This window comes from Oncorhynchus nerka, linkage group LG12 (genome assembly GCF_034236695.1).
Source record: "Oncorhynchus nerka isolate Pitt River linkage group LG12, Oner_Uvic_2.0, whole genome shotgun sequence".
Taxonomy (NCBI): domain Eukaryota; kingdom Metazoa; phylum Chordata; class Actinopteri; order Salmoniformes; family Salmonidae; genus Oncorhynchus; species Oncorhynchus nerka.
Genome location: NC_088407.1, coordinates 28,382,493 through 28,410,404, shown reverse-complemented (window position 1 = coordinate 28,410,404; position 27,912 = coordinate 28,382,493). Strand labels below are relative to the sequence as shown.

The 27,912-nt window shown below is 44.6% G+C and overlaps 1 protein-coding gene across 6 annotated transcripts in view; it reads left to right on the top strand.

Moving 5' to 3' along the window:
- LOC115138076 (adhesion G protein-coupled receptor L3-like) overlaps nucleotides 1-27,912 on the top strand; it is a 421,820-nt gene that overhangs the window by 194,951 nt on the left and 198,957 nt on the right. For all 6 annotated transcript variants that reach the window (XM_065025470.1, XM_029674495.2, XM_065025469.1 and 3 more), the window contains exons 5-6: nucleotides 3,196-3,305; nucleotides 22,951-23,751. In XM_065025470.1, coding sequence (XP_064881542.1) covers nucleotides 3,196-3,305; nucleotides 22,951-23,751 — 911 coding nt within the window. The remainder of the gene's footprint in view (nucleotides 1-3,195; nucleotides 3,306-22,950; nucleotides 23,752-27,912) is intronic.

The window sequence follows — 27,912 nt, the reverse complement described above, 5'->3', positions numbered from 1 at the left end:
CAAAATGGAAAAATGCACGCACCTGGAGATTACGCAATAGTTTCGACGGAGGACACCGAGCGGATACCTGGTAAATGTAGTCTCTTATGGTCAATTTTACAATGATATGTCTACAAATACGTCACAATGCTGCAGACACCTTGGGGAAACGACAGAAAGTGTAGGCTCATTCCTTGCGCATTCACAGCCATATAAGGAGACATTGGAACACAGCGCATTCAAAATCTGGCTCACTTCCTGTATGAAATTTCATCTTGGTTTCGCCTTGTAACATTAGTTCTGTGGCACTCACAGACAATATCTTTGCAGTTTTGGAAACGTCAGTGTTTTCTTTCCAAAGCTGTCAATTATATGCATAGTCGAGCATCTTTTCGTGACAAAATATCTTGTTTAAAACGGGAACGTTTTTCATCCAAAAATGAAATACTGCCCCCAGAGGTTCAAGAGGTTAATACAGGTAATGAGTGGAGAACAGGAGGGATTCTTAAAGAAAAATTGACAGGTCTGTGAGAGCCGGAATTCTTACTGTTTGGTAGTAGATCAAATACTTATGTCATGCAATAAAATGCAAATTAATTACTTTTTTGATTTTATTAAAATCATACAATGTGATTTTCTGGATTTTTGTTTTAAATCTCCCACAGTTGAAGTGTACCTATGATAAAAATTACAGACCTCTACATGCTTTGTAAGTAGGAAGACCTGTATACACTTTGTAAATAATATGGTAAGTAGGACTGGTGGAAAAATATATGGAAATGTCTCCTCTACTCAAAATTACAACCAACTCATAGCAGCATTACCGCAAGTGGAAGGGGGGAAAAGGAGGGAACTTGTCTGTTATTAACCAAAATTTGTTAAAAGAAATTGGGATAAATAAAAAAGTATACCAATTCTTTCAACCAATAGAATGTTATATACAGTGCCAGTCAAAAGTTTGGTCATACCTACTCATTCAAGGGCTGTTCTTTATTTTTTACTTATTTCTACATTGTAGAATAATAGTGAAGACATCAAAACTATGAAATAAAACATGGAATCATGTAGTAACCAAAAAAGTCTTAATTAAACAAATCAAAATATATTTTATATTTGAGATTCTTCAAAGTAGCCACCCTTTGCTTGATGACAGCTTTGCACACTCTTGGCATTTTCTCAACCAGCTTCACCTGGAATGTTTTTCCAACAGTCTTGAAGGAGTTCCCACATATGCCAGGCACTTGTTGGCTGATTTTCCTTCACTCTGCAGTCCAACTCATCCCAAACCATCTCAATTGGGTTGTGGTAGGGTGATTGTGGAGGCCAGGTAATCTGATGCAGCACTCCATCACTCTCCTTCTTGGTCAAATAGCCCTTACACAGCCTGGAGGTGTGTTGGGTCATTGTCCTGTTGAAAAACAAATGATAGTCTCACTAAGTGCAAAACAAATTGGATGGCCTATCACTGCAGAATGCTGTGGTAGCCAAGCTTGTTAAGTGTGCCTTGAATTCTAATTAAATCACAGATTTAGTTAACTCTAATGAACTAATCCTTATGGATTTTGCGACTGCAGTTCTTAAAATTTTCCAGACTGACTGATCTTCATGTTTTAAAGTAATGATGGACTGTCGTTTTTCTTTGCTTATTTGAACTGTTCTTAACATAATAAGGTCTTAAAAAAATACGTCTCTCTTCTGTATACCCACCAGCCCCCCCGCCACCTTGTCACAACACAACTGATTGGCTCAAACGCATTAAGAAGGAAAGAAAGTCCACAAATGAACTTTGAACCTGTTATGCATTCCAGGTGACTACCTCATGAAGATGGTTGAGAGAATGCCAAGAGTGTGCAAAGCTGTGATCAAGGCAAAGGGTGGCTACTTTGAAGAACCATATAAAATATAAAATATATTTTGATTTGTTTAACACTTTTTTGGTTACTACATGATTCCATATGTTTTATGTCATAGTTTTGATGTCTTCACTATTATTCTACAATGTATAACAAATAAAAAATAAAGAAACACCCTTGAATGAGTAGGTGTGTCCAAACTTTTGGTACTGTATGTATACAAAAAATATATATGGGTATGCAGACAATTACATTGACGGAAGCCACAATCTATCTGCACTATTAAAGCTGATCTGTCCCCTCAAAAAATATATTAAGAAGAAAGAAAGAAAGAAAAGAAGAGAAAAAGTAAATGTGCCAATTTGGTTGTATGATTTTATGGATTTTTACATAAAGCTGAGGTTCACGTGCCAGGGGCATGTGACCACTAACTCCTCTAGTGGTGACATTGACCTTTGCCTCCTGTTGGTCTACTGATGTGCACAGATGGTTTATTCCGATCAATCGATACACTCGTTTAAGCATGTGATAGTTAATGTCGTGCAGTAAGTGTGGTGGGATCGAGCTTTGATTGATGACTGCCTAAAGTAAAATGGCAGACTTAAGACACTGCCAGCCAAGTAATTGTGTTAATAATGAAAGCCGAGGTGAAAGCTCTTTCGCGTCTGAGCCGATTTTGCACTCGGCCGACTGTGTCCTCTCCCAATCCGTCATGCCCTGAATATGAGTCTGCACGCGGTCTAAATTCATATCACGGCAGAGAAAATGACTGCATACCAAATGGCACCCTATTTACTACATAATGCACGACTTCTGACCAGGTCTCAAAGGGCTCTGGTCAAAAGCAGTGCACTATAAAGTGAATAAGGTGTCATTTAGGATAAAGACATTGTTTTAGCCCGAGTCCAACCTTCTTCTTCTCGCCAAATGGATGATTTTACCGTTGACGGTTTGGCAGTCAATGTTCACTGAACCCGCAATGCATCAATTTCTCAGTCTGAGCAGCAAAATGAAATGGGAATTCATTCTAGTTCATTAACCACTCGCTAAATGTTTATCATAGCAACATCAGCGTTTTATTGTAGTACCTCTGGATATTGACTGTAATGGTTCTATTACCAGTATATCTGAATTCACAAACACACCCCTGTAACGGTCCAACACATGGTTCATATTCTCATTTTGATGTCCTGGATAGTTGGTCCTTGCATCCATAGCTGTCTATAAAGTGTTACATTTCTCTATCGCCATCCCTTATCCGGTGACCAAAAACACTTTCAGAATGACTGATTTGTTGTTGTTTGAATCCCAGATTGCCCCTTTTAACCTGACCTTTTAACCTCACCTTTTTCTTCCTTTTCAGATGTAATAATCGGACCCAGTGTGCTGTAGTGGCTGGACTAGATGTATTTCCTGACCCTTGCCCCGGGACCTATAAGTACCTTGAGGTCCAGTACGAATGTGTACCCTACAGTACGTATCTCTTCATTCTCTTGTGTTCTTCTAAGCAGTTCATGGATACTTCCAAAATTGCACTCGATTTCCTATATAGTGCACTACCTGCTGTATGTGACTCTGGTCAGTAGTGCACTATAAGGAGAATAGGGTGCCATTTGGGATGAAGCCCATGACATAGTGCATGATACCTGTTGTATTGTAATGCTCTTTTTCGTCATGCTTAATCCCATGTAACAGCAATGCCACTTCACTCCGTCACATACAAACATGTATGATTGTGTCCTTAACATGGCTTTATGTTGAAGTTAATGTGGTCCCTTTTAAGTAAGCTGCTACGGTATATAGGAAGGTACAGTAGCAACTCTGGCACTGGAACATGTCACTGTCTGACTCTGGTACCTCTCAATGTATCCAAACGTGAAAAATGAATGTTCAAATGAACTTACGCAGGACAATATGGTTACCTTCATTCAAAACCAAGGTACTTTGTCTCATATCTGTTTGAATGTCAGATCTATTTCTCTTCTATCCAACTCATCATTTAAAAATGTTCACGTAGGAATATCAGTGTCAATGATATTCTAGAACATGCCATGTTGGGCTTATAATACATATCTGTTTTTGGATTTGGATTTCTGATGTTGACGGTATTGATTGCTTTGGGGGTTTGATGTTAAAGTGAGACGTTGGATTCAAGGTAGATTCAGATTTAATGTAGAGTTAGTCTTCAATGTATTACCAAAGGGCTATCGTCCATAAGGAAATCAGTATTGACATTTTGACGTTGATGTCATTCATCTTCCGCAAATTCTTGACAGCGTTTTCAGAAAACTGACAAGACTGACTGATTTCTGTCAGTAGAGGTCATTGTAATTATAAAACCACAAAGATAGCCCTAGTTGATGATGAAACAAAACCAGATGCTCTGGAATTGGTCAATCAATTTGCTCACACACCTAAACGAAAATATTGCTCATCAAGTGAGTGTTCACCTTCTGCTCCAAGTATTCACGCTTCTGTCAGAGCTATTACCAACTGTCAAGTTCGAGCATTAGCATCAAAGGCAGTTTAGCTTGATTCAAAATGCAGTTGTGTTCGCTTAGATTCTAGACAGTCCATTTTTCACGCACACTTCCTTTAAGAGATGAGAGACCGAGGCCTGAACTTTCAAAACCTAAAAAAACAGCATGCCTTTCAGCCACGGTGGCATCATAGCATGGCCTAAGAACCCCAAAGGTATCCATGACTGAATTGGAAATTGACATTTTTTGTGGTTTGAATAGAATACTCAGCGTGCAGACGGGAGTAAACAGACGAACAGGAAGAGAGGATGAGGTCACAGGAAGTGCACAGACATTATCGTGTGACGTCCCACATTGTTATTCGCTGAACCTCGAAAAGAGAAAGTAGTTTACTGTGGAACCGTGTCTAACCAAATGGGATTTATAAACTACTGTAATTTGGAATGAACTTGAAGTGACGTTTAAAGTCAATTATATTTGCTTCCATCCAGCTTGTTGCCTTTGAAGAATGGATTGCTGCTTGCTTGGCATCAAATGAAACAAATGTCACATATCAATGTTATCATTTCATTTTGACGTGCGTTAATCTATATTTGCTATATTAACAAATAGTTCTCATCTTATTAAGAATATGCACCATATTTGACATATTTACCCTGGTTCATTGAGCCAAATAACCATACCTGGTTGTTTCCACTGCTGTCTTATTGACAACTCATATTAAGCACGTAGTATTTTTTTCTTTCTCTCTTTCTACCCCCCCCCCCCCCCACCCCTCATCACTCTCTTTCACCATCTCTCTCTGCCTATATCTATATCCCTCAATCTCTCTCTCTTCCTGTGCAGGACGTTTTCATCAGTATTCCGGTGCTGAAAGCAGGCACTGTCAGTATAAGTTACAGCTCCTCTCTCCATCTTCCATCAGCAGAGGAGAATGGCTCCATCAGACCCACACCTGTAATAATAGGGAATGATACGCTGCAGAGAGCTTCACGCTGATGCGATATGATATTGATTTTATTAATTGGTGATTCGATTCGAGCCATGAATCGTAATGGAAATGCAATGGCGGATATTCTGGGAGCCAGCCACACCAGTGTTTTCCTGTGATGTGGGGCAATGCAGACCAAGCTCTTACTCAGCCTGTCATTTTGGAATAATCACTGGCTTCCTTTTTCTATTTGGTCCAATACAATACAACAAGAACGCAGCAGCATTGAGGCAACCATGCTGCCCCTGAGCCTATGTGTGTCATGGATCCATCCTTGTGGGTAAATTAGTACACTCTGATATTTCCAAATATATATATATATATAAGCCATCTTTGCGTTCGTGTCAGCATGGACTGGTGTTTGTCCAATGTTTAGACGTGCTCTGCCATGCACTATGAGGATTACCACGGCTACCCTTTGGAATGAGTGATGCACCCGTCGTCCCGTTGTGAGGATGACATAAGCGAGACAGGGATCAGATGGCCGATATGTCAACGTCTCTCCGGGTCCGCCTTCAAACCTTGACTCTCTTCCTTCATCCCTGAAATAATCACTGATGTAACGTGGATGGATTGTTCAGTGAAAGCTTGTCACTGCATTGCTTCCACCAATCACATCATGTCAAATCGGTGGTTACCTCGAAGGAAGGGAGGAATGAAGGATGCATTTTAAGAGGATTCCTCCAAATTGATTCAGAAAGATGCCTGTCTCGTCCGTCTCCGTCCCCTCAACCTGGCTCTGTAACGCACTCCTTTCAACGGCCAGGTTCCGACCTCAGGGGTTGTATGTCTTTAGAGGTCAACACTGTTTCACGGTACCCTCTGCCCCCATTCGTTCCCAGCTTTAATGAATCACCCATTACTCATAACAGAGAGCTTCCCGAGACCCCTGCAGGGTCATGAAAGAAAACCCATCCCCGGGTGAAATGGCCTATGTCCCTTGTGGAATGTTTGGCCAACCACCACCAATGGTTTCGTCCTGGCATGGCCTCTCCCAACCTCTACCTTTCCCTATTATGACTAATTACATCTCTAATTGTGTGCTGTTACCATGGCGAATGTACTGACCTTGATTTTGGAAAGAAAATCCCGACACGAGAACAGTGTAATTATAGCACTCACTTTAAGGAAGTCTTTTGTTTCTGCTCCAAAATGCAAAATGGATACATCTGTGAGAGCGAGTCGGAGAGAGAGGGAGAATGTCCATAGCTAAACAATCTCCAGAGCTTCCCTGTTGTTCCACAGTAATAAAGACAATGTACGACCCCCACAATGCCAGCCCCCAAAACAGCCTGTGTGTGCTAGCTAAGCCAAGATGTGTAATTCAAGGCTTGATTCATCTCAAATAAGGATATCCACAGCTATATGTCTAAGGCCTGGCACACCCGGTCAGGCTGAAATGACATTTTTGCTTCTACTTAGCAATTTTTTTGTGTCATGGTATTTCGTCCAACAATATTGGTATTAAAAAAACAAAAAAGCAAGACTCCACACATACATTTTCCATTTGCATATTTTAATACAATATCTCTGAAAAAAAGTTATATTTGCATCTACATTCCACTGGCAAAAGTTGATTGATGTGATTAAGGGAAAAGAATGACCTTTTTAAGGTGTGGTGCCTGGCCTTAATTTGCTTATAATTCATTCCGCATGGACAAGCAATCAGTCGTTAATAAGCAGCAACCGGTTCGGCGGCCTAATCGAATCAAGCGTCGGATTCTTTTGGCACAACGTTCAGCACCTGCCGCAGTCATCGCCCATCGGTCGGCATTGACCAAAGCTGGAAGGCAGATGAAAACTGTGAAATCAATGCGGCCTTGGCGCGTGGGTGTCTTTTTACAATTCCGCCACTGCTCAATGTTGTCATTACGGGCACCGCTATGCCACAGTCGCGCCTTTAGTAAACAGCACCTGTGTGACTGTTTGGCTGACAAGACGCTTTGTCATACTCCGTTGTGCTTGCTGAGGTTGATTCAAATTGGATTTGTTATTGTTATGAAAATGTATAATGTATGAATGAAAAATTAGCGAGGATATAAGTTTGTATCTAGATGCTTAAGAGGAAAATACTTTGTCTGTGCCGGTGTGGCCGTTTGTCATTCACACAGTCACTAATAGCATCAACATCTAGCCTATGATGCTGCTAGAATTGGATTGCTGTATTTATCTGTCTCACATCAAAGATGAACACGCCGATTGTATACATATAACTGGCTCAGTCAGTCAGCCATTAGTTGTGTTTTTCGTGCATTCACACACCAGGTACAAATTCGCCACTCACTCTTTCTCTCGTCCTACTTGATTGACCTAATGTGCTCGTCTATCCTACTCGCTGACGGAGAGTCTCCACTCACCTGAATGACTAGGTCTATGTCTCCTCATGTGTGAAGGGAGATTGCAGTGCTGTCACATCGTTTAGTGACAGCTGATCACCCTGTAACTGGGAAAGGCTTATGATGATGGCTTCTGATCTCACAGAGTGTGTGTGCAAATGTGAGAGGGAAGACAAATCCATGACCTGTATCTCGAATATCACAGTCGTTTGGTTTTAACACTGATCTGGAAACTGATTGTATGTCCATGGTTTTAACTGGTAGGCCCCCACATCCACAGCCATTGGTTTTAACACTGATCTGGAAACTGATTGTATGTCCATGGTTTTAACTGGTAGGCCCCCACATCCACAGTCATTGGTTTTAACACTGATCTGGAAACTGATTGTATGTCCATGGTTTTAACTGGTAGGCCCCCACATCCACAGTCATTGGTTTTAACACTGATCTGGAAACTGATTGTATGTCCATGGTTTTAACTGGTAGGCCCCCACATCCACAGCCATTGGTTTTAACACTGATCTGGAAACTGATTGTATGTCCATGGTTTTAACTAGTAGGCCCCCACATCCACAGTCATTGGTTTTAACACTGATCTGGAAGCTGATTGTATGTTCATGGTTTTAACTGGTAGGCCCCCACATCCACAGTCATATTGTGTTTTGTCACGGATTGATTAAAGGCAACATTCACTCTTTCAACATTCATGACTTCCGGGTTGGAGCGATCTGGTCGCATCCGCGCTTCGGTCTGCAGGTTGTATAACTTTTTCATTACATTTCATTATAGTACAACGGTCTGATTTGTCTAATCTTAGCAATTTCCTCTTAGCTAGCTACATAGTCGTCGTTGTATCAAAGATAATTGCGTAATTATCGTATTTCGTCGTCTCCTATCTGTCCAACACGTTCACCGTCTACCGTAGCACTGTAGTAACTATCACACTCAACTGAACGTCTTGATTAGTGTAGTGTTAGCTAGCTACATAGCTAGCTACATAGTTGTCTTTGCTGTCTTCGTATCAAGATAATTGTGAAGCTTAGAGTGTGGAGTCTTAGAGTGATAATTGCGTTATTATCGTATTTCGGCCCTCCTATCTGCCTAGCAGCTAGCCAGCTAGCATACGTTCACCGGCTACCGTAGCACTGTAGTAACTATCACACTCAACTGAACGACTTGATTAGTGTAGTGTTAGCTAGCTACATAGCTAGCTACATAGTTGTCTTTGCTGTCTTCGTATCCAAGATAATTGTGTAGCTTAGAGTGTGGAGTCTTAGAGTGATAATTGCGTTATTATCGTATTTTTAACTCTGCCTAGCAGCTAGCCAGCTAGCATACGTTCACCGGCTACCGTAGCACTGTAGTAACTATCACACTCAACCGAACGACTTGATTAGTGTAGTATTAGATAGCTACATAGTTGTCTTTGCTGTCTTCGTATCCAAGATAATTGTGTAGTTTAGAGTGTGTAGTCTTAGAGTGATTATCTTAATTCACCGAGGTTAGCTAGCCAGCTATTTTGTCGTCCTTAACGTAGGAGACACTCCTAGCTAGCCAATAGCCAGCCAACGTCTACTGAATAGAACTTTCGCATTCCGGTCGCATTCCGCGTCGCTCCACAGGTAGTATCACTTTTTCATTTCATTTCATTACAGTCCCAACGGTGTGATTTGTTTGATCGTAGCTAGCTACATAGCTAGCTACATGCCGTCTTTGTTTCAAAGATAATTGTGTAGTCTAGAGCGATTTTCTAGGTTAGCTAGCCAGCTGTTGTCGTTCTCCTAACGCAACGTAACGTAACCAACACTGCTAGCTAGCCAGCTGGCTCCCGATAAGCAGCATTGTAGAAACTTCACACTCAACGGTAATTAGGGTAGTGTCAACAACGCAGCTAGCCTACCCCAGCAGTACTCTATCATTTTAATCATTTTAGTCAATTAGATTCTTGCTACGTAAAGCTTAACTTTCTGAACATTCGAGACGTGTAGTCCACTTGTCATTCAATCTCCTCTGCATTAGCGTAGCCTCTTCTCTAGCCTGTCAACTATGTGTCTGTCTATCCCTGTTCTCTCCTCTCTGCACAGACCATACAAACGCTCCACACCGCATGGCCGCAGCCACCTAATCTGGTGGTCCCAGCGCGCACGACCCACGTGGAGTTCAGGTCTCCGGTAGCCTCTGGAACTGCCGATCTGCGGCCAACAAGGCAGAGTTCATCTCAGCCTATGCCTCCCTCAGTCCCTCGACTTCTTGGCTCTGAAAAACATGGATCACCACAGACAACACCGCTAACTGCTCTCTCTTCGTCCGCCCACGTGCTCTCGCACACCCGAGAGCTTCTGGTCAGTATGGTGGCACCGGGATCCTCATCTCTCCCCCAAGTGGTCATTCTCTCTTTCTCCCCTTACCCATCTGTAGCCTCCTTTGAATTCCATGCTGTCACAGTTACCAGCCCTTTCAAGCTTAACATCCTTATCATTTATCGCCCTCCAGGTTCCCTCGGAGAGTTCATCAATGAGCTTGATGCCTTGATAAGCTCCTTTCCTGAGGACGGCTCACCTCTCACAGTTCTGGGCGACTTTAACCTCCCCGTCTACCTTTGACTCATTCTCTCTGCCTCCTTCTTTCCACTCCTCTCCTCTTTTGACCTCACCCTCTCACCTTCCCCCCTACTCACAAGGCAGGCAATACGCTCGACCTCATCTTTACTAGATGCTGTTCCTCCACTAACCTCATTGCAACTCCCCTCCAAGTCTCCGACCACTACCTTGTATCCTTTTCCCTCTCGCTCTCATCCAACACTTCCCACACTGCCCCTACTCGGATGGTTTTTCGCTCTCTCTCCCCGCTACTCTCTCTCCTCTTCCATCCTATCATCTCTTCCCTCTGCTCAAACCTTCTCCAACCTATCTCCTGATTCTGCCTCCTCAACCCTCCTCTCCTCCCTTTCTGCATCCTTTGACTCTCTATGTCCCCTATCCTCCAGGCCGGCTTTTCCGTGGCTCGACGACTCATTGCGAGCTCACAGAACAGGGCTCCGGGCAGCCGAGCGGAAATGGAGAAAACTCGCCTCCCTGCGGACCTGACATCCTTTCACTCCCTCCTCTCTACATTTTCCTCTTCTCTCTCTGCTGCTAAAGCCACTTTCTACCACTCTAAATTCCAAGCATCTGCCTCTAACCCTAGGAAGCTCTTTGCCACCTTCTCCTCCCTCTTGAATCCTCCTCCCCTCCCCCTCCTCCCTCTCTGCAGATGACTTCGTCAACCATTTTGAAAAGAAGGTCGACGACATCCGATCCTCGTTTGCTAAGTCAAACGACACCGCTGGTTCTGCTCACACTGCCCTACCCTGTGCTCTGACCTCTTTCTCCCCTCTCTCTCCAGATGACATCTCGTCTTGTGACGGCCGGCCGCCCAACAACCTGCCCGCTTGACCCTATCCCCTCCTCTCTTCTCCAGACCATCTCCGGTGACCTTCTCCCTTACCTCACCTCGCTCATCAACTCATCCCTGACCGTTTTACGTCCCTCCCGTCTTCAAGAGAGCGAGAGTTGCACCCCTTCTGAAAAACCTACACTCGATCCCTCCGATGTCAACAACTACAGACCAGTATCCCTTCTTTCTTTTCTCTCCAAAACTCTTGAACGTGCCGTCCTTGGCCAGCTCTCCCGCTATCTCTCTCAGAATGACCTTCTTGATCCAAATCAGTCAGGTTTCAAGACTAGTCATTCAACTGAGACTGCTCTTCTCTGTATCACGGAGGCGCTCCGCACTGCTAAAGCTAACTCTCTCTCCTCTGCTCTCATCCTTCTAGACCTATCGGCTGCCTTCGATACTGTGAACCATCAGATCCTCCTCTCCACCCTCTCCGAGTTGGGCATCTCCGGCGCGGCCCACGCTTGGATTGCGTCCTACCTGACAGGTGCTCCTACCAGGTGGCGTGGCGAGAATCCGTCTCCTCACCACGTGCTCTCACCACTGGTGTCCCCCAGGGCTCTGTTCTAGGCCCTCTCCTATTCTCGCTATACACCAAGTCACTTGGCTCTGTCATAACCTCACATGGTCTCTCCTATCATTGCTATGCAGACGACACACAATTAATTTTCTCCTTTCCCCCTTCTGACGACCAGGTGGCGAATCGCATCTCTGCATGTCTGGCAGACATATCAGTGTGGATGACGGATCATCACCTCAAGCTGAACCTCGGCAAGACGGGCTGCTCCTCCTCCCGGGAAGGACTGCCCGTTCCATGATCTCGCCATCACGGTTGACAACTCCATTGTGTCCTTCCCAGAGCGCTAAGAACCTTGGCGTGATCCTGGACAACACCCTGTCGTTCTCAAATAACATCAAGGCGGTGGCCCGTTCCTGTAGGTTCATGCTCTACAACATCCGCAGAGTACGACCCTGCCTCACACAGGAAGCGGCGCAGGTCCTAATAGGCACTTGTCATCTCCCGTCTGGATTACTGCAACTCGCTGTTGGCTGGGCTCCCTGCCTGTGCCATTAAACCCCTACAACTCATCCAGAACGCCGCAGCCCGTCTGGTGTTCAACCTTCCCAAGTTCTCTCACGTCACCCCGCTCCTCCGCTCTCTCCACTGGCTTCCAGTTGAAGCTCGCATCCGCTACAAGACCATGGTGCTTGCCTACGGAGCTGTGAGGGGAACGGCACCTCACTACCTCCAGGCTCTGATCAGGCCCTACACCCAAACAAGGGCACTGCGTTCATCCACCTCTGGCCTGCTCGCCTCCATACCACTGAGGAAGTACAGTTCCCGCTCAGCCCAGTCAAAACTGTTCGCTGCTCTGGCCCCCCAATGGTGGAACAAACTCCCTCACGACGCCAGGACAGCGGAGTCAATCACCACCTTCCGGAGACACCTGAAACCCCACCTCTTTAAGGAATACCTAGGATAGGATAAAGTAATCCTTCTCCCCCTCCCCCCTTAAAAGACCTAGATGCACTATTGTAAAGTGGCTGTTCCACTGGATGTCATAAGGTGAAAGCACCAATTTGTAAGTCGCTCTGGATAAGAGCGTCTGCTAAATGACTTAAATGTAAATGTAAATGTAATTATCTCCAGCTCTATGTAAAGACGCAGGGTTTCTAGGTTTTGTCGTCAAAAAAATAGATATGTTTTCCCGATCTAGAGACACTGATGACATCATCTAGAGACACTGATGACATCATCTAGAGACACTGATGACATCTGGTGTGGGCCATGTGATTTTAACCAACTGTGAGCAGGCAAAGGCTATTTACACTGAACAAAAATATAAACGCAACATGCAAAAATGTCAATGATTTTACTGAGCTACAGTTCATAGAAGGAAATCAGATAATTGAAATACATTCATTAGGCCCTAGTCTATGGATTTTACATGACTGGGAATAGAGATATGCATCTCTTGGTCACAGATACCTTAAAAAAAGGTAGGGGTGTGGATCAGAAAACCAGTCAATATCTGGTGTGACCACCATTTGCCTCATGCAGCACGACACATCTCCTTCGTGTAGAGTTGATTAGGATGTTGATTGTGGCCTACGCAAGCAATGTTGTCCCACTCCTCTTTAATGGCTGTGTGAAGTTGCTGGATATTGGCGGGAACTGGAACACTTTCAGCTTCCAGGAATTGTGTACAGATCCTTGCACCATGGGGCCGTGTGTTATCATGCTGAAACATGACGTGATTAGTGGCGGATGAATGGCACGACAATGGGCCTCAGGATCTCATCAAGGTATCTCTGTGCATTCAAATTGCCATCGATAAAATGCAATTGTGTTTGTTGTCCATAGCTTATACCTGCCCATACCATAACCCCACTGCCACCATGTGGCACTCTGTTCACAACGTTGACATCAGCAAACCAAACGCCCACATGACGCCAGAAACGCTGTCTGCCATCTGCCCAGTACAGTTGAAACCACGATTAATCTGTGAAGCGCACACTTCTCCAGTCGGTTACTTCATTGGGAAAATGACCCACAGTTTCATCAGCTGTCCGGATGGCTGGTCTCAGATGATCCCGCAGGCGAAGAAGCCAGATTTGGAGTTCCTGGGCTGGCGTGGTTCCATGTGGTCTGCGGTTGTGAGGCTGGTTGTATCTACTGCAGAATTTTCTAAAATGACTTTGGAGGTGGCTTATGGTAGAGAAAGAACATTAAATTCTCTGGAAACATTTCTGCAGTCAGCATGCCAATTGAGACGTGTGGCATTGTTATGTGGCATTGTTATGTGCCAAAACGGTGCATTTTAGAGCGGCCTTTTATTGCCCCAGCACAAGGTTCACCTGTTTAATGATCATGCTGTTTAATCACCTTCTTTATGCCATGCCTGTCAGGTGGATGGATTATCTTGGCAAAGGATAAATGCTCACTAACAGGGAGGTAAACAAATTTGTGAAAAATTTGATGTTTGTGCGTAGGGGGCATTTCTGGGATGTTTAATTTCAGCTCATGGAACATGGGACCAACGCTTTACATGTTGGGTTTTATATTTTTGTTCAGTGTAAGAGGAATACATAATAATACATTGGTCAATGAATCTACTTCTTACTTCAAGAAGGATACAGAGTGAAGCTAGATTATCATAGGAGATACATGGAGAGGCAAAGGGAAAAAAACACACTTCTGGAAATAGACATTAATGCTTGTATTTTCCTGCATTTTTCCAGTAGAGTGGGTCAGTAATTGCCCAGGAAGGGTGCGATTACCAATGTGGATGAATGTCGGCGTGAATGCTTTTCCCCCCGTAATAGCCATGTGGGCCTGGTGTAATCTATCAGGTCCTCGTTCTGGGTGTTCTCTTTTTGTCCTTCATGCGCACACACACACACAAACACAAAAAGCAGATCCAGGCATTAACACACGCACAAACACTTTTTGAAACGGGTTCTAAGTTCAGAGAAAAGTGAAACCAAAGCACACGGGCTGCTCGGTGCCATGGCTATCACTCTAATTGAGATTGGCCTCTTTAGAGTCTCTCTTTGTGATATTGCCCTGCTAATCAAAGTTCCGACATTGTGACTCATATAATGAAGCGCCCTCTTTCTTCTGTGGTCTTTCACCAAACCCTCTTTACCACCAGACTAAAAGCTTTCTCCTTATGTCATCTCTGCATGCTTTCTCTTGCTGCCCTTTCTGTAATATCAAGGTCTCTGGAATTGAGGCATCTTTAGGAAGTGCAATTAAGTTACTTCTGCTCCAATTCCGGTTCATGTTCCTGAAAATGTATTTCATGTTTTTTTTTCTTCTCTTGCTTGTGTTTTCCCCTGTATCGGTCTGTCGGCTGCCTCTCCCCGGTGCATGACTGATTGACCGTGCGCCAAGTCCTTGCACCTTTCTCACACACAAACGTGCGCGCCCACACACACACACACACATACTGAACATATACATACACACACACACTGGCGGTTTCCTGCATCGTCAAGGTTATGAAAGAGCACAGCTACCACTCCCAGGGTGGGAGAGCGACCGAGGGGGAAAGGAGAGGAGTGACGGCGGGAGGGAGCGAGAAAAATGGAGGACAGAGGAGGAGAGAAGCGGGGGAGAATACGAGAGGGACAGGGGGCATGGAGAAAGAGGGAAGGAAAAGGAATAGACTGAGCAAGAGGTTAAGAGAGAGGGATGGATGGAGGGAGGGAGGGAGGGAGGGAGAGAGAGAGAGAGGAAAAAAATAGGGCAAAATTGTACCCGTGACCTCCCACATGCTATTGAAAGCATCTAATTTCTGTCATTAATTAAGAAATGGAATAGTCACCGTGTCCTCCCTCCTAGGTTCAGAGCACAGGTAGAGGAGGAGGGAGAAAGGGGGCGAAATATAACCAAAATGGCCTCCGCTCAACCATGAATCTCTATTAGGTCCTAATGATACCATTCAGCCACCTCACCGCCATTGGGAAGCGTTAATTATTGAAATGCACACCCATACAGCTGTCATTTACGTGGGCAGGGCTAGCGAGGCTTAGTGTCAGTCAGGCCTTTTAGTATTTGCAGATAGCTGTATGCCTTGAATAAGGAAATGGCGTTCTTTAGACATTTAAGTAAGGTGATGTAAATTTTGAGGTCAAATAGGCTCCTATTCTGATCTTGTGTTCACTAATTGGTCTTTGGACCAATCAGATCAGCTCGGAAAAAGACCTGATGTGAAAAGATCTGTGATTGGTAAAAATATCAGAATTGGGCTGCCTGTATGAACACAGCCATAAGTACATGTGTAAGGGTCGACGCTGGTAGAGACAAGAAGCAGGTACAGAGAGTGAACATTTAATGGCGACGGACATGGGACAGGACAGCGTCTGGACGTGAACACATAACATTAATGCAGACACGGGGAACAAACAGGACAGCCCTCGAGCGCCAGAGAGGGAGAGCGGAGGCAGGCGTGACAACATGTATGTAAAATATGTAGATATGGTGTGACACAAGTAGTTGAATTAAGACTGTTTTGAAGTTGGGAGGTTTGAGAGGTAGATTATATTCATACGTGTAACATATGATGTTTGAAACGCCATATCTTCACAAACTGAAGAGTTCAGGAGAAGTTTATTTAGGTTGTCCATATTGCTGAAATTGAGCTAAATGCCTAGATGTCAACATGTATAAAAAGCAACGTATTCTGTTTTATAGATATTGCTGTTTCTGCCCTTGGCCAAATATGAAAATAGACATTGACTATATCTACTCTAGTACAGCAGAGACTCTGTTTGGCCTGGAAGCCATTTTACATTCACTTCACTGTGCCGTAAGGTCATACGGCCCGTGGACCTTCTTCCCCTAGTATACCACCAGGTTGTGTAGACCGTATCCACAACCGTCTCTTGGCTAAACGTTGTTCAAGTGGCATTTCTCTCTGATACTCTTTGAACTGTCCAAATGCATTTCAACCCGTGAAATGTGAGTAGTTTGATTTGGAGAGGATATATTCAGAACCATTCTGCTTTGAGAAGATTGCTTGGCTGAGCCAGTATACACTTAGTACACTCAGACAGGCAGACTTTTTAATGACTCTGTGACAACCATGACCAAAATCGTATTACGGTCACAATGGGAAAAGGCGCATTTCATATGAATCAGTTATCTTGTTTCTCCATCCTTTTTCCTTTAATCTGAGTGCCACTGAGCTAACCTATCCTGGGTACGTCGCTAGCAGCCCGACCACGCCTTTTCTAGATAAATAATTGCAAACAGCCAGAGTGATTTTACCTTGGGGACGTACACGGAAGATGACAGGGAACATGCGGAACGTGTAACCACGGAAGTGGCGGCGTCTTGTGACAAGGACACCGGGCGCGTCCCACGGCTACTTACTCGTCCATCTCTTCGCAATCCCGCCATCTCTTAAAAGAGCTAATGGTTTTTGCTACAGATCATTACCCTCCCTCACAACCGCTAGCGATCACTCAATCAAATACAGTAACACCCTTCAGTACTGTTGTGTGGGAGCCAATGATCTGGTAATAGATTAGACGAGTTCAGTGTGAGAGGTTGTGTGTTAACCTAGATTCAGTTTGTGACCTGTGGCGTGAGATAACGCATGTGTCTGGATAAGAGCGTCTGCTAAATGACTTAAATGTAAATGTAAATGTTTGAGGCTACATTGCAGTCGGACTGCACAGAATCACCGATCTAGATATGCCCTCGCATCACAAACAACAAATCATTTTCGATGGAGATTCTCCATTGAGCATGGTTTTTAGTCCACGACTAGATAGAATCTGTGTCCGGAAACAGACGCTCAATAATCAAGATTAGTCTGCGCCTCGCCTTGATCAAACTAATGCCCTCAAACGCGCTGTGTTGTTTGTGTGCTGTTTGCATCCATTGATCGCTTCAGGCTGTTGTTATCATTGATATACTGTATCTGAAATATGGCTGAATTGATTCATTCCTAACACTTCCTGAAGATCAATCCCAAACAACTAAAAGGCATCAGAATATCTATGCTGAGCGGCCATATCAGCCGTGCGTGGTCAGACACACAGTATGTCTTTTGAAAATGGAATTAAATATTCTCTCAATCTCTCCTCTCTCAATCTCTCCCCTCCCTTCGCTCATCTCTTCATCTTCGTCATCATCTTCTTCGTCTCCTCCTTATTTCTTCCCCTATGCCTCACTTTTCTTTTTCTGTGGTTCGCTCTCTTTCCTTCTCGCTCTCTCCCATTTCCCCTCCCTCTCTCTGTGCCTCCCTCTCTCTTCCTCTCCGTTTTGAGGAGTTACCGCGTAAGCCCTGGGGTTAATCCGGTTTTATTAGATCCAGGATTAGAGGAGGGGAGCAGTCACATGGGGGCAGATGCATGTCCTGCCGTTAACCCCACCAGGGAACCAGACTCTTGTAGACTAGAACCTTATGGAGTATGGTGAAGTTGCCTCTAGACGCTGATCTTGGGTCAGTTTGGCAGTTTCCCCACTAATAGTTAATGTTTGGATTGGGGGGAAGGCTGGTCCTGGACCTAGGGGAAACTTCGAAGCTGGAGTAGAACCTTATAGGCAGAGACAACAAGGATTTACAGCCAAGACATGTCCAGACAATCATGTCATTTTTAAGTACAGCAATTGCTGCAATCACTTTGCTATATACAGTATTGATATTACATTTAGACTTGTTTGCCATTCTTAGATCAGTCAACAAGCCCTTTCAGACCAGCATCCACAGGCATCGACAACAGGACATGTCCACACAATCATGGATTCCAATTGCTTGCAATCAGTGTGCGATAGAATAAGGGTCTGCGGCAAGGCTAGTAGCAGTAGGTGGCTGATGTGTGACAATGCCAATACTGAATCAAGTTCAAAATTCAAACCATACAATAATATTACACTTGGTCTCGCTCGACAGTCTTTGACACGCATGGCTGGCTAACAAGGCTACATGACACTTGGCTTTAAAGTCCTGCCACTCTCCACCAGAAGACCTGAAATAAGCGATGAGGTTGAGTGGCAACAGAAATCTGTAGGTAATACAAGTTAATGGCACAGAAACGTTTGCACATGCACTTCTTCCATGTCGTTATGATTGATTGACCAATTACTCTTGTGATGGTTGTCGACATCTTTGCACGTACCAGGGGAATTTGCCATGTGAACAAAATGATTTAATTTTGTGTCTTTATCCTGATATCACTAGAATGGAGATGGCCATATGCTAATTGTTATAGCCTTTATCAACCCACAGGTGATAAATCACCAATTATCAATTTCAAAATAGAAGATGTGCTGCTGTGGATTTTCTGTCTTCCGATCTGCACGTGGCGCTCTTCTTTCCCCCTCGTGTGACTACTGAAGGAGTCTGTACAGTGCGCAACCATATGTTCTACTGTTTTTAATGAACACATCTGGAGTTGACTTCTGATCAAGTTAATTACCGTTCTCTCTCGCTCTCCCCCTATCTTGGAGTTGTCGTCACTTCAAAGCCGCATTCACACAATTCACATGTCTAAAGATATGATTTAATCTCTCTCTTCCCCCACAGGCTGTGTGACAAGCGACACGTTTCCTTCCCAACGCTTTGCGATGGCATGTTTTGTTCCAACTACTCCACCACGAAGCAGCCTCATCATCCACAGTGCTAATGTTCCAATGTGTTTGACCTGCTGAAGTAAACTTGACTCTTTTGCCAGTTATCGCATCATTAATCTATTCTGTATCTCTCTCTCCTTTTCTCTCCTTCTCATGCCTAAAATAGAAGTGGAACAAAAAGGTAACTAATTGCCCACTCCTTTATTTTCGAGACTTCATTGGGGTTCATGCTTTGCTTGGTGATGGGGGTTGCCATAGCAGCTATTCTCTTACGTCATCTGCTCTTTATTGACCTTCCAATGTCTGCTAATTCAATGTGTGTCCTAGTGGTAGGACATGTCGGTAAGACGCCATAAGACATTAGTAGGAAAAGTCTTACTAAGCATTAAAACTGTACCACAATGCGTTTTAAGTGCAGGCTTTTAGCATGTTTTGCATGGAAACCAAACTCATTGTCATGATCATCGGATTCATGGGAGAGGGACATACAATGACGACTGTGTTCGTTTGTTATAAAAGGGGGGTCCACACATCGAGTGACATCATGGGTCATGTAAATAGTAGTCCCGTTTTTGACAATGTACAAAGTGCTAGTGTCAGTCTAGACCCAAACACTGCCAACAACAAAAAAACGTTAGAATACAGAACCTATGACGAAACTCTTAAGACGTTCACGCGAGGCAAAGGTTATTTCAACAGTACAGACACACATTTTTTTTTAGTGTTTTAGATTTTGGGGAAATAGCAAATGTCGTGTCAAGTGTTTTAACAGTCGCACTGCTTTTAGATGGTCGAAGTGATGTACATGTTTGTCACGATTCACCTGAAAATAAAAACTACGTTGAGCATCGGCGGTTCGTATATAGTCCGTAGCATAGCTATCTTTCATCTGACTGCAGTAATACACGCCGTAGCATAGCTATCTTTCATCTGACTGCAGTAATACACGCCATATCATAGCTATCTTTCATCTGACTGCAGTAATACACGCCGTAGCATAGCTATCTTTCATCTGACTGCAGTAATACACGCCGTAGCATAGCTATCTTTCATCTGACTGCAGTAATACATGCCGTAGCATAGCTATCTTTCATCTGACTGCAGTAATACACGCCGTAGCATAGCTATCTTTCATCTGACTGCAGTAATACACGCCGTAGCATAGCTATCTTTCATCTGACTGCAGTAATACACGCCGTAGCATAGCTATCTTTCATCTGACTGCAGTAATACACGCCGTAGCATAGCTATCTTTCATCTGACTGCAGTAATACACGCCGTAGCATAGCTATCTTTCATCTGACTGCAGTAATACACGCCGTAGCATAGCTATCTTTCATCTGACTGCAGTAATACACGCCATATCATAGCTATCTTTCATCTGACTGCAGTAATACACGCCGTAGCATAGCTATCTTTCATCTGACTGCAGTAATACACGCCGTAGCATAGCTATCTTTCATCTGACTGCAGTAATACACGCCGTAGCATAGCTATCTTTCATCTGACTGCAGTAATACACGCCGTAGCATAGCTATCTTTCATCTGACTGCAGTAATACACGCCGTAGCATAGCTATCTTTCATCTGACTGCAGTAATACACGCCGTAGCATAGCTATCTTTCATCTGACTGCAGTAATACACGCCGTAGCATAGCTATCTTTCATCTGACTGCAGTAATACACGCCGTAGCATAGCTATCTTTCATCTGACTGCAGTAATACATGCCATATCTTTCTTCTACTATATGCATCTATCCAGAACACATCTTTCCCAGGTAATTGAAAGTTATTCTGTTCATGTTTGCCAGCAGCATCATTTTAAAGGCGAGAGGCGTGGACGCCAATCAATAGCCTCGCTCAATAAACTGTCAGCATTCCAGATTATATATAGGCCTAACATGATGATGTTATAACCTTCAGGGACTCCCAGTCAATATGGCAGAATGCACAAAGACACCCACATGTTCAGATATTATTGGAATACTACCGTGCATGATAAGATAGCCTACTACTGCACCTGGGCCCCAGTGTTGTGCTAGCAGTTGTTTTGGTCCTGGCCCCTGAGACAGTCATGTTTTAAAGCTAAGGGTGCACTCATATAACCTTAACCCATAGATCAAATATCAACTCTCCAAAGCGCAGGCTGCGTCCCAGATGAACCCTCTACCCTATATAGTGCTTTACATTTTGACCTATAGTCCTTGGTTGAAAGTAGTGCACTAAATAGGGAACAAAGTGCCGATTAGGATGCAGACCCAATTTCCTTTCAGTAAAGGACTACCTACCGGGCATGCTAGGTTCGGAAAGCCTTATTAAGCCGTAGAGACCCTCTTAGCATTTTGGTTGTGTGCTAGTTTAGATGTGTGCGATGGGAGGCATCACGGTATGTTATTTACATGCAGGTAGACATGTTTAATCTTAAGAGATGACAGGGGAGTCGGGATTGTTGTTTTTCTTCTCTGAACACACTGCTTTTGACCTCTGCCTGAGTTCCCAGGAGCACCTGTCATCGGGGGTGTCAGGCCGCTCACCTGTCATAAATTAAGAAGCTTTCGTCCACTTTCCATTTGTTGCTATTGCTCATGTGCCGCACCCCGAATCCTAACGAACTTGGGTGGAAATGTTAGGTCGTCTTAATTCTTTGTTGCTTTCGTCTAGCGCTTGACAATAGCACTGCTCTTAGCATCTCATGCTATGGTCAAATCACTATTTTTTTAAAAGTGTAGACCGACAGTATTTCAAACCTTCTTACCTTCAATCCTAATTTATTGAGTTATCCGTACGTTTAACAGATTCTGTGCTAATGTTACTTTCTAAACGGTACATGAGTCTGTTTAAGGGAACGTAAGTGAATATACATCATTACAAAAAGATAACTTTTCAAGACGCTGTCGATGATCCCGTTTGAGATAATTATGTATGTATGTTGTTGTCTCTCGGTCCAAATAAATGACGTGCTCCATATGTTACATTCGTATGAGTAGGACTTAAATTCAAATGTAATCTTTTTATCGCGACGGCTAACTTGAAATCGACTCAGTCGGCGGTCAAAGTGTAATCCATCTTGAAACAGAATCACCTTCGGCAAGGGATGCACGCTATCGACTCATGCTGCATTACTTCATACGATTTCAGTACAAACCAGTTAGGGTATAATTAGTTTAGAATGCAGGGGCATTGTAAATCATGATGCCACAGACTGAAGATATCTCAATAATGGAAAAATATTCTCATGTAGTAATATAGTCATTATTGTGTTTCTGGGCCCCAAATGCCAATAATTATGCTTGAGCTATTTATCCTAATCTTTTAATGTGTGTGTATTAGACATTCCCTATTAGATGTTATTTATTAAACCAGTGATACAGTAGCACTGAGGAGTTGGCATGGGTGAAATAAGTGTATGGAATGGATTGATGTTTGTATTACACTGATCATGTCACTGATTACATGCCTATTGTAAATATGTGGATAGCTAGCCGAGTGTGGGTACGCGTGCGTGCATGTTCTGAAATCATAATACTCTCATACCTCGTTCATTGTATATTTAAGCAACATTGACAACTATTTTTCCTGTCGGATTTGTTGTCTACCCTACATAAATGAACTATTAAAGAACTAATGCATTGTAAACCTTATCCTCATCAGGTAAAAGCAGTGACTTCCTTTTACACTAGCCTTCTTTTGTCCTTTCTCCTTCTAGTTGCCGTAGTCCAATAATGAAGTCTAATTCATGCCAAAGTAACTCTCTGCATTTTGTCTGTCCTCCATTTTGGCTCCTCAGTATTCCTGTGCCCCGGCTTGCTGCGAGGGGTGTACCAGAGCGAACACCTCTTTGAGTCGGACCACCAATCCGGTGCCTGGTGTAAAGACCCCCTCCAGGCCTCCGACAAGATCTACTACATGCCCTGGACGCCATACCGCACGGACACGCTGACCGAGTACTCCTCCAAAGAGGACTTCATAGCCGGGCGACCCACGACCACGTACAAGCTGCCGCACCGCGTCGACGGCACTGGCTTCGTAGTGTATGATGGCGCTCTGTTCTTCAACAAGGAGCGCACGCGCAACATCGTCAAGTTCGACCTGCGCACACGCATCAAGAGTGGCGAGGCCATCATTGGCAGCGCCAACTACCACGACACCTCGCCATACCGCTGGGGTGGCAAGTCAGACATCGACCTCGCCGTGGACGAGAACGGCCTGTGGGTCATCTACGCCACGGAGCAGAATAACGGCCGCATCGTCATCAGCCAACTGAACCCATATACTCTCCGCGTAGAAGGAACCTGGGATACCGCCTACGACAAGCGCTCGGCATCCAACGCCTTCATGATCTGCGGTATTCTATACGTGGTGAAGTCGGTCTACGAAGACGACGACAACGAGGCGACAGGGAACAAGATCGACTATATCTACAACACAGAGCTGAGTAAAGATGGCTTCCTGGACATCCCCTTCCCCAACTCATACCAGTACATCGCCGCCGTGGATTACAACCCACGGGACAACCTGCTGTACGTGTGGAACAATTACCACGTGGTCAAGTACTCACTGGACTTTGGTGCCTTGGACAGTAAACCGGGTAGGACAGATTTTTATTCTCTTTTCCATCTGTTCTGTTTCATGTCTGTCACTAGCTTGTTGGTAATTCAGTTATTTCAACTAACGGTCTACTAATCATAGCTCTAACCTTAACCCAACCCTAACCTTAACCCAACCCTAACCTTAACCCAACCCTAACCTTAACCCAACCCTAAACGCAACCCTAACCTTGACAGTGATTCTAGCGTAACCTTAGCAAACACTTACTTCTCAACAGATAGTTTGTTGATAGTCCACCTGTAAATGCTCTACAGATGGTCATACTGTCTGGACTAACCCCTCCCAAAAAGTGTAACCTGTTATGGGTATAAATGGTAGACGGTACGAGCGTTGGCAGTCGTTTTGATAGCAGGAGAAGTCAAGAGGAGGTTGTTGACGAGGAGAATGTGTGTTGGATAGATGTATGGTTTGTTGTCATGAAAATGTTCTCAAAGAGCACACTAATCCTTTGCTTTTAGTCCGTGAAACACTGTTCAAGATCTATTCATTTGATCACATTTCAGTGTTGCAATATGTCTTAACATTTGGCATATTTTTCACATTATGGCCTATGAGCCCACCAATTAGTGTCAAGCAATCTATTCTATCTATTTTTTTTAGTAGTCCTATGTACACGATACACACCGTTCAACGAAATGCCAACCTGCAAGTAACTTGAAACTTTTTCCTAGATTGTTTGACACTATAATTGGCGGCCTCTTTTAATTGGAGAGTAAAGAGCAGAGTAAATAAGGAGGAAGTATATGTATCGTTTTACGTTGTATTTTAGCACCATGGAGAGCGTGTGGGTTGGTGATAATTAGCTATGGAGCATGATGCCTCAATGTGTCATCTTACTTCTTGATTAAACCCCTCAAATGAGAGAGAAATCAAGTAGACAGCCTCACACCAAGCTGTGGGGAAAATGTAATAACTGCAGTAACGTTGTTGTTTTACGAGACATTTCAACTATTTTCGGGTCAGTGGAAGGAAAAAAAGGGTTTGCGTTTAAAAAAATAAAATAACCAAAAAATAGTTTGCTTTCACGTGATTGGGTTATTTTTTCTCAAGGAGATCGTATTTCAGGGCAACTGTTATCCCTAGTTTCTGCTCTATGTTAGATATTACATTATTTTCTATGTAATTCTATGACGAGTTGTGAATAGCACTAAGAGTTATTTGCCTTTTTAGTCTGCTCTTAGTCGGTGTCAGTACGGTACCAGTTATCTTTGTAAAGACAGAGATTAATTGAAAAAAAAAATATATATATATATATATATATTTCACCTTTAATTATCCAGGTAGGCCACTTGAGAACAAGTTCTCATTTACAACTGCGAGCTGGCCATGTGACTGCTCTGATTAAATTTGCCGTAACTCTTTTTTTTAACGAAAGTTACATTTATTCCCTACGATATTCGTTCTTTAAAAGTCGTAATTATAATTTTGGCACGCTAAGATAATTATTTGTGCCGGGTCATCAACAGCCTAGTTTAAAATGTCACAAGTGAAAATTTCAGCTTTTACCTGCTGTTTTTCAATTAAGTTTTTTCTCTGAATCTCAGCTGAAATGCATATCCATGAGGCCTCCAGTCTATAACATCGAAGCCAGTTGCTGTTCTCAGAGGTGAAATATCAAGAGTTCTCAGAGTTCTGTTATGTGATTGCACTAATGCCTGACCCTAGAATATTCACTTCCCACAAGCATAGGGGCTACACGTAATTCATTCCCTGTTGTCGCTTAAGCAAAAACTAAACTTGGAAGGTGCGTGCCTTATTAAATGACGGTGTATCAAACAATGCTTTTACATGCATTTGGGAGGCACACTGCAGAAAATTATCTAGCGACACTCTGCCATCTCTCTCTCTCTCTCTCTCTCTCTCTCTCTCTCTCTCTCTCTCTCTCTCTCTCTCTCTCTCTCTCTCTCTCTCTCTCTCTCTCTCTCAATTTCAATTCAATTCAATTCAATTGCTTTATTGGCACGGGAAACATATGTTAACATTGCCAAAGCAAGTGAAATAAACAATAAACGAAATGAGCTGTAAACATTAGTCTCTGAAGTTCCAAAATAATAAAGCCATTTCAAATGTCATATTATGGCTATATACAGTGTTGTAGCGATGTGCAAATAGTTAAAGTACAAAAGGGAAAATAAATAAACATAAATATGGGTTCTACTTACAATGGTGTTTGTTCTTCACTGGTTGTACTTTTCTTGTGGCAACAGGTCACAAATCATGCTATTCTGATCTCTCTCTCACTCTCTGCCCTCTCTCTCTGCTCTCTTGCTCTCTCTTTCTCTCTTGCTCTGACTCTCTCTTCTCTCTTGCTCTGACTCTCTCTGCCCTCTCTCTCTGCTCTCTTGCTCTGTCTCTTTCTCTCTTGCTCTGTCTCATTCTCTCTTGCTCTGACTCTCTCTCTCGCTCTGACTCTCTCTCGCTCTCTCTCTCGCTCTCTCTCTCTCTCTGACTCTCTCTCTCTCTCGCTCTGACTCTCTCTCTCTCTCGCTCTGACTCTCTCTCTCTCTCGCTCTGACCGTCTCTCTCGCTCTGTCTCTCTCGCTCTGTCTGGCTCGCTCTGTCTGGCCCGCTCGCTCGCCAGCTCTGTCTGGCCCGCTCGCTCGCCAGCTCTGTCTGGCCCGCTCGCTCGCCAGCTCTGTCTGGCCCGCTCGCTCGCCAGCTCTGCCTGGCCCGCTCGCTCGCCAGCTCTGCCTGGCCCGCTCGCTCGCTCGCCAGCTCTGTCTGGCCCGCTCTGTCTGGCCCGCTCGCTCTGTCTGGCCCGCTCGCTCTGTCTGACTCTCGCTCGCTCTGTCTGTCTGACGCTCGCTCGCTCTGTCTGTCTGACTCTCGCTCGCTCTGTCTGTCTGACTCTCTCACGCTCTGTCTGTCTGACTCTCTCGCGCTCTGTCTGTCTGACTCTCTCTCGCTCTGTCTGACTCTCTCTCGCTCTGTCTGTCTGACTCTCTCTCTCTCGCTCTGTCTGTCTGACTCTCTCTCGCTCTGTCTGTCTGACTCTCTCTCGCTCTGTCTGTCTGTCTGACTCTCTCTCGCTCTGTCTGTCTGTCTGACTCTCTCTCGCTCTGTCTGTCTGTCTGACTCTCTCTCGCTCTGTCTGTCTGTCTGACTCTCTCTCGCTCTGTCTGTCTGTCTGACTCTCTCTCGCTCTGTCTGTCTGTCTGTCTGACTCTCTCTCGCTCTGTCTGTCTCTGTCTGACTCTCTCTCGCTCTGTCTGTCTGTCTGACTCTCTCTCTCGCTCTGTCTGTCTGTCTGACTCTCTCTCGCTCTGTCTGTCTGTCTGACTCTCTCTCGCTCTGTCTGTCTGTCTGTCTGACTCTCTCTCGCTCTGTCTGTCTGTCTGTCTGACTCTCTCTCGCTCTGTCTGTCTGTCTGACTCTCTCTCGCTCTGGCTGTCTGACTCTCTCTCGCTCTGGCTGTCTGACTCTCTCTCGCTCTGTCTGTCTGTCTGTCTGACTCTCTCTCGCTCTGTCTGTCTGTCTGTCTGACTCGCTCTGACTCTCGCTCTGTCTGACTCGCTCACTCTGTCAGTCTGGCTAGCTCTGTCCGTCTCAACCGCTCTGGCTGGCTCGCTCTGGCTGGCTGGCTCGCTCTTGCTGGCTCACTCACTCGCTCACTGTCTGTCTGGGTCGGTCGGTCGGTCGGTCTGTCTGTCTGGCTGGCTCGGTCTGTCACGCTCTCTCGTGCTCGTTCTGTCGCGCTCTGTCTGTCTGTCTGGCTCGCTCACTCGCTCTGTCTGTCTGTCTGGGCCGTCCGCTCTGTCTGTCTGGGCCGTCCGCTCTGTCTGTCTGGGTCGCCCACCTGCTCTGTCTGGCTCGCTCTGTCTGTCTGGCTTGCTCTCTCTCTGTCTGGCATGCTCTCTCTGTCTGGCTCGCTCTGTCTGTCTGGCTCGCTCGCTCTGTCTGAGTGACCCGGTCTGTCTGTCTGGCTTGCTCGCTCTGTCTGGCTTGCTCGCCCTGTCTGTCACGCCCTGTCTGTCGCGCTCTCTCGCACTCTGTCTGCTGTCTCGCTCTGTCTGCTGTCTCGCTCTGTCTGCTGTCTCGCTCTGTCTGCTGTCTCGCTCTGTCTGCTGTCTCGCTCTGTCTGCTGTCTCGCTCTGTCTGCTGTCTCGCTCTGTCTGCTGTCTCCCTCTGTCTGCTGTCTCTC